This window comes from Carcharodon carcharias, chromosome 31 (genome assembly GCF_017639515.1).
Source record: "Carcharodon carcharias isolate sCarCar2 chromosome 31, sCarCar2.pri, whole genome shotgun sequence".
NCBI lineage: Eukaryota > Metazoa > Chordata > Chondrichthyes > Lamniformes > Lamnidae > Carcharodon > Carcharodon carcharias.
Genome location: NC_054497.1, coordinates 13055411 through 13066206, shown reverse-complemented (window position 1 = coordinate 13066206; position 10796 = coordinate 13055411). Strand labels below are relative to the sequence as shown.

The 10796-nt window shown below is 42.6% G+C and overlaps 1 protein-coding gene across 1 annotated transcript; it reads left to right on the top strand.

Annotated features, from left to right (window-relative positions):
- Positions 1 to 3837: 3837 nt before the first annotated feature.
- On the top strand, positions 3838 to 4941 carry LOC121271587 (urotensin-2 receptor-like). Its single transcript, XM_041177620.1, has one exon. It carries the CDS (start codon positions 3838 to 3840, stop codon positions 4939 to 4941), a length of 1104 nt encoding a protein of 367 aa, XP_041033554.1.
- Positions 4942 to 10796: the final 5855 nt, after the last annotated feature.

Sequence of the window (10796 nt, the reverse complement as noted above, 5' to 3'; positions counted from 1 at the left end):
AATCCCATTGTTCCCATATATCTTTGGAATTTTACTTTTCTCATAATATAAATCATTGCATGGTGTTAATATTATCAGTAGCCTTTGGGAAAAATAAACACACTGCTTGGCCTAGCTTCTCTGGCTAGGTGTAACATCCTACCGTCTCTTTGAAATTCAACCTGCCTTGATTTATCTAAAAATGCAAATTCTCCTCACCTCACATTATAACACTTCAGCCATGTTTATGTATTTAGCATTTCAAACCTAGCTTCTTTTGATGAATCACAGTCTCCAGGCCAGCTGTCTCCAATTCAATTCAACTCAATCCCACAGACACACACACAGAAACTATCCAAATCCCACTATTAACCTAATTTTACAATAAATCACAATAATATTATGAGAAATATTATACTTCCGTGATAGTCTCCCAAGCCCATTTTCGCCATTCATTCGAGTGACAGTCCAGAGATGGATCCTACAGGCAGCTTATGGAAATTTTTATATAACGAAACAGAGCATGATAAATTGTCCACAATCTCTCCTCAAAGGGTAAGATTTATGCTGTTATTTGAATGAATAAACAGTTCTCTATGATATCCAGAGCTTGATGGTCTTGAGTATCTTTATTGTTACTGGAGTAGATCTTTCTTTGAATTGATTCTGATCCCGTCTTCAATTAATATTGGTTTAATCAACTAACTGCATTTCAGATATGTGTCAGTTTGGTTCTTCCTTATTTGTTACAACACACTTCTCCCACAATGGGTTATTCTCCAATATTTGGTCAAATGCCAACGTTCTCCACAAGGCTTAGGTCTCAGGCATTAGCTTAGCAACAAGTGAGTACGTTCTGGCCTCAATCCAGTAAGTGAGCTTCCGATCTTCATGGGATTAGTCAGCAAATCAAAACTGGAACAGCATATTCACAAAAGAAATGTGGGCTTGTTTCTTGTATCTTAATCCTCTCCCGAAGCTGTTTTGGCTTATTTTGGAGAAGTAACCCTAAGAATCCAAATTGAGTGGCTATTATTGATATGTGAGCCAGAAAGCAATTATTACCAGGCTAGCACACCATGGGGGCCATCACAGCCCAACCCCACCCTACCCTCCATCCAAACACCGTTTATGAGATCTAGAATTGTCACGGGAGGTCCTGTGGTACACTGAATAGTATCCCTGCCTCTAAGCCAGAAGCTCTGGATTCAAGTACCACTCCAGCTCTTGATCGCCATGGAAGATACGTTATTCAATCCTGAGGGAACTTGACAGAATAGATACTAGGAGGATGTTTCCACTTGTTGGGGAGGCTGGAACTAGGGACACAGTTTAAAAATAAGGTCTCCCCTTTATGACTGAAAATTAGGAGAAACGTTTTTCTCTCAGAGGGTCGTTAGTCTGTGGAATTCTTTTCTCCAGAAAACAGTGGAGGCTGGCTCTTTGAATTTATTCAAGGCCGAGTTAGATGGATTCTTGATAGACAAGGGAGTCCAGGGTTATGGGGGGCAGACAGGAAAGTGGAGTTAAGACCACAACCAGATCAGCCATGATCTTGTTGAATGGTGGAGCAGGCTCGAAGGGCCTTCGGCGTATTCCTGCTCCTAAGTCCCAAATTCCTATAACATGGCCAGACTGTTTATCATCCTGCAAAATCCTTCCAATACACCTATGCAGGTTGTAAGAGTGGGAGAGTCTCCTGGTCAGCCAGAACCTGCAGAAGGCAACAGCAAACAACCGCAGTACCTTGCCAAGCATAACCAATGACCAACACATCAAAGTACATAGTCGCCAATGTCTCCTTCGGACATGGTAACTGAAGAGAGTGAAAGAATGGCCATGGTTACCCTCCCAATTACACTCCTCCTTCCCTACTCCACATTCTACAGGATTGGCTTCCCCCTATCAGCAGATATAAGAATGGCCGTGGAGGGAGTATTCACCTCACAGCCTATAAGGAAATGAATCAGTCCGCGATACTTTCCGTTACTTCACCCTGTTCTCCAGGGGAAGAGCATAAGGTGAAAATAACAACCCTCAGCCAATTGATGAGTGAATATTGATATGAGATAAGGCCCTTGGCCTATTTCAAGGGGAGGAACTTGGCAGGTCATGATGGTGCTGCACTTTTTTTTATTCTTTCATGGGATGTGAGCGTCACTGGCTGGCCCAGCTTTTATTGCCCATCCCTAATTGCCCTTGAGAAGGTGATGGTGAGCTGCCTTCTTGAACCGCTGCAGTCCATGTGGTGTAGGTACACTCACAGTGTACATGCAGCACAGTGCTGCATTTGGACATGGGCTGCTTCAGATCATTAAAGTATCTTCATCCAAATATTTACTGCATTTTTGCTTCAATAAATTCTGATGCAAATGAATCATTATTACATGAACAGTGAGATTCATAGACCTCAAAATACACTTAAATTAGCTGCACTTGCATCTGAAATCCCATCAATTTATGGAGCAGTAGTTAACAAAGTGAACAGGATGTGGAGCTATACCATAAAATCAGTAAAGCAAGAAGAGGTTCCTCTAAAATCGTATGGTTTCCCAACTTTGTGGGGTCACAAGAGAAATAGCCATGCTTGAGGGCAGTTCAGAGAGAAATGTAAAAAGACTCATTCCTAGTAGCAGAGTATTGAGATATATACGAATAGGATAGCAGGACTGCAGCTCTTTGCATTCATGAAAATGAGACCAAGTGGGGGACATTATAGAAGTGCATAAAATATAAATAGAATACAAAAGATAAACTGTGACATTAGAATATGGGGCTGTCCATTCAAACTAGTGACAGACAAACTTAGGACTAATGTCTGTGAGAGATACTTCATATGGCAAGTGACAAACACTTGCAGTGATTGTAGGAAGAAATGCTTCCTATTCAGAAGGCCATTGAATAACTTGATAGATCTGATCTTCTTTCTGCAAAGCTATGCCAATGGGCTTCTTCAATAGATTAATCTTCAGGAATTTATATATAGGCTGGAGTCTGCTACTCATGGGATAATATAAATTCTGTCCTGTGCGTTAATTTATATATATAAAACACTCTAGGTTGTACCCTATCCTGGATATAGCACACATTAAGCAGTTGGTAAGGAATATTAACAGGATAAAAACAAAAAAACTGCGGATGCTGGAAATCCAAAACAAAAACAGAATTACCTGGAAAAACTCAGCAGGTCTGGCAGCATCGGCGCAGAAGAAAAGAGTTGACGTTTCGAGTCCTCATGGTCGAAGGGTCATGAGGACTCGAAACGTCAACTCTTTTCTTCTCCGCCGATGCTGCCAGACCTGCTGAGTTTTTCCAGGTAATTATATTAACAGGCTACACAATTGGGCTTGCAGTTTTTAAAGGGCATCTGTACTCTAATGAAACTGTCATTGCTTTTAACATTAAAAGGGAAGTTTGTCCCTTTAATCCTGCAAACAATGACAGCTCAATACAGGTGGGCACACGTTCAGGAGCTACTCCCATCAGTTGCCAATTTTAGAATATCATATAGGGCATATACCAAACAAGGGTCCAAGACATGAGATGGAAAAAGTGGAAGAAAGTAAATCAGAGGGAAAAGTCACTTCTTGGTCAGCTATGGCTTCTTCTAATGCCCAGATACAGAAGTACTGGCAGAGTCTGCTCGATGCTTCAGAAGTTGGGGGCCATGTGTACAGGAAAGAATATATAATTACAGGATAAAACAAAAAAGTGTGCATGAGAAGAGGCAGCCGAAGAAATTTTGTGCTAATCAAAAAATACATCGTTAACTTTTTTTTGTAGATGCCCTGAAACAGGATAGCAGGAAAAGAAGATGCTGTAAGGAGTCTCAAGGCACTGCGGCAAACTGAGGCAAAAATGGAAGGAGTTGGCAATGGTCAACTCACAAAAGGCAACTTGACCAGTAATTCCTCCCTTCAAAGCCAAGGTAATATAAATGAGATCCTGATTACCTCACTCCTCGGGGCCACTCTGGCCATCATGTGTATCTTTGGTATCGTAGGCAACATCTACACTTTGGTCATTATCAACCAGTCAATCAAGTCTGCTGGGTCCATGTACGTCTACATTACAAACCTAGCACTGGCTGACCTTCTCTACTTGTTCACCGTTCCTTTCGTGGTGTGCACTTATTTTGCCAATGATTGGTACTTTGAGGAAATTGGCTGCAGAGTCCTCCTCAGCCTGGATCTCTTGACCATGCATGCCAGTATTTTCATACTCACTGTCATGAGCGTTGAAAGATACAGGGCTGTGGCCACGCCACTGGACATCAGGGCTTCAAGAACCTGCAGAAAGATGATCACTGTGGTCATTTGGTTACTGTCCTGCCTTTTGACCTTGCCAATGATGATTATGATCCATCTAAGAGAAACCATCAATCCAATGGGATCACCCAAGAGAATTTGCTACCCAACTTGGAAGCCTGAAGCCTACAAAACATACCTTACCATTTTATTCAACACGAGTGTTTTAGCTCCAGGTGTTATCATTGGATATTTATACATCCGACTGGCACAAACCTATTGGATCTCAGGTAGGATGGTTTTGGACAATAGTAATCGTACCCTAAAGCAGAAGGTGCTGTATATGATTTTTAGCATCATCTTGACATATTGGGCCTGCTTTGTACCCTTTTGGGTCTGGCAGTTAGTGAAGCTTTATAAATACGAATCATCGAGTTCGACACCACCAGTTCACATGTACATCAACTTCTTCATGACCTGCCTGACCTACAGCAACAGCTGCATTAACCCGTTTCTCTACACACTACTGACCAAGAATTACAAGGAGTACTCGACACATCGCAGCAGGAGTTCAACCGAACGGGTCACCTTTAAGAGGTGGCGGAGGGAAAGTCAAGGATCTGAGAGGTCAGCCACACAAAGGGACACAGAGAAAGCGGCTCGAGTAAGGGCACAAGGAGAGACATTGGGCAGCAGTATTAACTTAAGCCAATGACTGCTAGGAACAGAATGAGTTTCTCCTGAGGAACTTATTTTACCTACATATATTTTCAAGCAAGTTATGTATGTCTCCCCTTTTTAAGAGTAGGTGATAACAAAACTCAGGGGCAGCCTATTTAGCCCCTCAATCTGCCATTCATTAGATCATGGCTGATCTGTATTTTAATTCCATCCTTGCCTTGGCTCTGTAACCCTGAATACCTTTACCCAAACAAATATCTACCAACCTCAGTTCTGAAATTTCCAATTGACCCCCTGCCTCAACAGTTTTCTGGGGGAGTCAATTCCAGGTTTTCACAACCTGTGTGTGAAGAAGTTCTTCCTGACATCAGGCCTGAACAGCCTGACTCTAATTTTAAGGTCCTGTCCCCTTGTTCTACAATAGAATGAGTCATCATACTTGGTTGAAGCGGATATAGTGAGGACCCCACCTCATCCCCCTGATGTATTTGTTTGCATAATAACAGTGACTATACTTTAAAAGTACAGTGTTAGGGCAGCCTGAGGATGTGAAAGCTACTATATGAATGCACATTTGTTCTTTCATCTTCCACAAGGCTATCATCAGTCCACAGAAACAGGTTTCAACTACATGTGGGGAGGCAGTGGCATAGTTATATTGTTACTGGACTCATATTCCAGAGACTCAAGAGTAATGTTCTAGGGACCCAGGTTCGAATCCCACCAGTGCAGATGGTGAAATCTGAATTTAATAAAAAAATTAAAAATCTAATGATGACCATGAAAATATTGTTGATAAAACCCATCTGGTTTTATCTGGAGAGGGTCCAGAAGAGGTTCACGAGAACGATCCCAGGAATAAAAGGCTTAACATATGAGGAACATTTGAGGACTCTGGGTCTATACTTGATGAGGTTTAGAAGGATGAGGGGGAATTTGATTGAAACTTACAGAATACTGAAAGGCCTGGATAGAGTGGACGTGGGAAAGATGTTTCCATTAGTAGGAGAGACTAGGACCCGAGAGCACAGCCTCAGAGTAAAGGGAAGACCTTTTAGAACAGAGATGAGGAGAAACTTCTTTAGCCAGAGAGTGGTGAATCTATGGAATTCATTGCCACAGAAGGCTGTGGAGGCCAGGTCATTGAGTGTATTTAAGACCGAGATAGATAGGTTCTTGATTGGTAAGGGGATCAAAGGTTACGGGGAGAAGGTGGGAGAACGGGGCTGAGAAACTTATCAGCCATGATTGAATGGTGGAGAAGACTCAATGGGCCGAATGGCCTAATTTCTGCTCCTCTGTCTTATGGTCTTATCGTTCACTAATGCCCTTTAGGGAAGGAAATCTGCTGTCCTTACCTGGTCTGGCCTAGGTACGACTCCAGACCCACAGCAGAGTTGACTCTTAAATGCCCTCCAAAGCGCAATTAGGGATGCAATAATGTCAACCTAACCAGCAACACCCACATCCAATGAATAAAAACATAACTGGCAGGGTAGAGTTCATTGACTCAACGTTTCTGAATTCCAACTTAAAGAGGGATTTGCAGCCCAGGATCCATGCGAGCCTACTCCATCTCACTATCTGCGTAATCTTCTATTCCTTTCTCCCTCATGTGTTTATCCAGCTTCCCCCTTAAATGCTATTCACTTCAACCACTCCCTGTGGTAGTGAATTCCACATTCTCACCACTCTCTGGGTCTAGAATTGTCCCCTGAATTCCTTATTGGATTGATTATATTTATGGCTCTAGTTTTGGGTTCCCCACGAGTTTCTCTACGTGTTCACAATCAAGCCTCTTCATTATTTTAAAAGATCTGTTATGTCATCCCTCAGCCTTTTCTTTTCTGGAGAGAAAGAAAAGAGTCCCACTTGGACATTTATAACCTCTGAATCATCCTTGTAAATCCCCTCCAGTGACTCTATACCCTTTTTGTAACATGGAGACCAGTCCAGTGCACAGTATTCTGAATGTGGCCCAACCAAGGTCATTTAGAAAGCAGCTCAAGTCAGCACAAAGCACAGATTGAATCATCCAAGAGTAATTGAGAGTGACCCAATAAATATCAAGAACCAAAAATGGTTACTGGGCTTTTGGTTGAACTTGACCCATTAATATTCCAACTCCCCCAGCACTAGGACATTTTCAGCAGAATCTTGTAGGCATCTGAAGGGACTGCTTTCGCACCAAGGCACAGATTTCCTTTAAATGAGGGCACAGACCCTTTAAATGTTCCCTCGGTTAGAGCCAAAGTTTCTTTCTCCTCGAGTTATGCTTACCTCAACTGCTTTAGAATTTCTTGTTCTGTGTAACTGACAGCTGCCTAATAAAGTTTGCTTTGTATCAACAATAAGCAGACCACCTTTGTGTTTAATGGCTCCACTCCACTAATGGCTCCAGGATGTTTTATTTATTCTTTAAGGGAACGTAGGTGTTGCTGGCTAGTCCAGTGCTTTTTTATTGCCCTTGAGGTGGTGATGGTGAGCTTGAACTACTGCAGTACATGTGGTGTAGGTACATCCACAGTGCTGTTAGGAAGGGAGTTCCAGGATTTGACCTAGTGACAGTGAAGGAACGGTGATATATTTCCAAGTCTGAGTGGCTTGGAGGGGAACTTGCAGGTGGTGGTGTTCCCATGCATCTGCTGCCTTTGGTGTTATAGGTGGAAAAGTTTGGAGGTATGGAAGGAGCTGTCGAAGGTGCCTTGGTGAGTTATTTATGCCCTACTCAAAATCTTGGATCAATGTTTGTAGAACGTCACTCCTCTCCTCACCCCACCTGTAGTATGCTGCTCACAGTGTGCCTTAAGATCTAATCATCCTAAGCCTTGTGATGCAGCAAGTTCTCCCCACTATAGCGGGGGCACGGAGTACAAACACCACCATGCAGCAGAACCCCCCAAACCTCAAATTGGTGAAGGGAGGCAACTAGAGGATTCAACCAGAAGTCATATCCTGCCAGAAACACATTTTCAATAACTTTCTCATCAGCAGTACCAACTCACTATTTCAAAGCTGCCCTCAACCACAGTTCCATTTCATCCTTCACCTCATCTGACACCTTAAAAAAAATTCTCTTTCAGATGTGAAGGATCACAAGCTTAAACAATCCACAGCTATCAATACCCTTCCCATCCTTCTTCCCTTTCACATTCCTCTGACCCCATCCTTCTTCCAATCTTACTCCTTGCCATGTTTTTACTACTCCCTCCTGATCCCAAACTATCAGCCATCAGCTTCATCCCTTTACATCCCCACCTCCATCAGAATGATATAGGGATGAGGGACTTCAGTTATGTGGCGAGACTAGAGAAGCTGGAATTGTTCTCGGAGTACAGAAGGTAAGGGGAGGTTTAACAGATGTGTTCAAAATCATGAAGCATTTTAGTAAGGGAAAATAAGACACATCCACTGCCAGAAGGGTCTATAGCCAGAGGACACAACTTTAAGGCAATTGGCAAACAGAAAAGATGTAATTTTTTTCTTGACATTGCAAGTTACTGGTAACTTTTCAGGAAGGAATTTGGAGGACTGAAAATTTGCAGGGCAATGAGGGAAAAAGTACAGGGGAGTGGGATAGCTCTTTCAAAGGGTTGGCACAGGCACAGTGGGCCAAATAGCCTGTTATGCTAAGGTTCTCGGATCCGAGAGCTAACGCAGTTTCATACTCTAACCCAAGCAAGCAGTAAGTGTAAAAGGAGCAGTGTTATGTGTCAGGCAGACTGTTACATAGCAGCACACTTTACACCCACAAGACATGCTCTGCCTTGGTACAAAGTGCAAAGATGGAAGTGCAAGCATTTCTCTTATGGAGCCAGGGGACCTTTCAACATTTACCTTTTAAAGGCATGATTGAACATCCCATTTTTAGTGACGTGCAAATACTCAGATCCAGGCCCATCTGGTGCAGTGTCCTATTTCAACAATGCTGCATAATAACAGCTCTGCAAAGATTCTGTCAGAAGTTCATATATAGACCTCTAGTTACCCACATAGAAGGCATGGTCTGAAAGTGTTATTGTGCTCGAGTTGCTGCTATTACTGAAGCTCTTGCCACATGGTGACATTTTTAAACTCTTTCCTGCAAAACGTGGCACAAACATCCTTTGTTTAAGTGTGTGTGTGTGTGTGTGTGTGTGTGTGTGTGTGTGTGTGTGTGTTTAAAGTCACACCATCATTGCCAAGTGCAAACCCAAAGCAGGAAGAATAGGGCAGGCTTGGATCAGGGAGGGCCCCACTCCAACCCAACTTTAGCACTGATCAATCAGCAAACAACCACAGAGTTAGTGACCTCCCCTTGGAATTCAGCTGTGGGGAGGGCATTCCTCCAGACATTGGGGAGGGGAAAAAAAACTCAGCGTTCAGTTTCTCTCTGCCAAAAAGAGAGAGATTGACCAAGAGTTGGTACAGGAGACAATCCTAAACTCCAACCCGGCTGCTTCCAATCCACTTTAGCAGCAGCTTGTGTTAATTGTATGTTAACCATGCTGCATTGTCCACTGGCGATAGGGGTTCACTCGAATCCCTACCAAAACAAACTAAAATTGCAGTTGTTGGTTAGATGTATACTATGTGCAACTCTAAATATTGAAAAAAGTGTAAAGATTGGCTCCAGTACGGCTTCACCAATTGGATTTCTGCTATAGAATAGTTTGCCATGGGTTTGTGGGAGTCCTGGATCCAAACCTGTTCTTTCCCTTTACTGAGCAACACAAGAGTGCAAAAGGGAAATAAACTAGGGAGAAATTCTATCTCCTCAGTTTCATAGATTTAGAGCACAAAAGGCCATTCGGTCCACTGCACCCTCTTTAAAAGGGCCATCTAATTACTCCCCTCTGGATTTTTCCCCACTCCTGTATCAATCTTACTCCTTTCCAAAAAAAATATTGGATCCACTTCCCCCACAATATCAGGCAGTCCATTCTAGTGGTTCACAGCTCATCTGGTTCTTCTGCTAAGTATCTTAAAATTGATGTCTTCTGGTCACTTGAATCAAAACTCCCCACAATTGAGCATCCTTACTGAAATCTCCTTTAACATTTGCTGCTCTAAAGAATGAATCTGCTTCTCTCTCATCTCCCCATAACTGAAGAGACTGTGCTGGTAAATTTGCTCTGCATTCTCTCAAATGATTCATCATTCTAATGTACAGTATGCTGAAGCAGTAACTGCATTAAGCTAGTTTCACTATCTCAAATCTAAAGTGCTTTCACTGTCACGTTAAAAAAGTATTCAAAAATCACAAGGGCTGGACAGAGCAAATCAGAAGGAAGTGTTCCCACTTGTAAAAAGGATCAAGAATAAGAGGGGCAGATTTAAAGTAATTGGCAAAAGTGACATAAGGAAAATCTTTTCACACAGCAAGTGGTTAGGATGTGGAATGCCTGAGTGTGGTGGAGGCACATTCAATGGAGCCAAAGGGAATTAGATTGACATAATCAAAGGGAAGAATGTGCAGGGTTACAGGGAGAAGGTAGGAGAATGGCACTAGGTGAATTGCTCCTTTAAAGAGCTGGTGCAGACACATGGGCTGAATGGCCTCCTTCTGCACCAAAGTTTGGATGATTAAAGCCTTTGAGGGCAAAAGAATACTTTTAATGTAAAACGATTGGTACCAGTGTTGCTCCTAACAATGTTTAGACTAGGTGGTTTCTACACTGCATACTTGATAAAGAGCCAGACAGATTGGAGAAGTAGAGAGGGAGGAGAGGTGCAAGAAACAGTGGGGAGAAAGGGAGGGAGCAAGGAGACAGTGGAGGAGATAAGAGAAAGCCAAAACCAAAAAAGGTAGGTAGAGGGGCTGATTATAGTTGGACTAGATACAAAGTAGAAACAGAAACTCAATAAAGAGGGGGAAGAACAAGATAGAGGAAAGTGAGAGATTTTGCA

Bases quoted from the DNA above. Each gene is read 5' to 3' on its own strand.
- LOC121271587 (XM_041177620.1), top strand. From the start codon at position 3,838: ATGGAAGGAGTTGGCAATGGTCAACTCACAAAAGGCAACTTGACCAGT.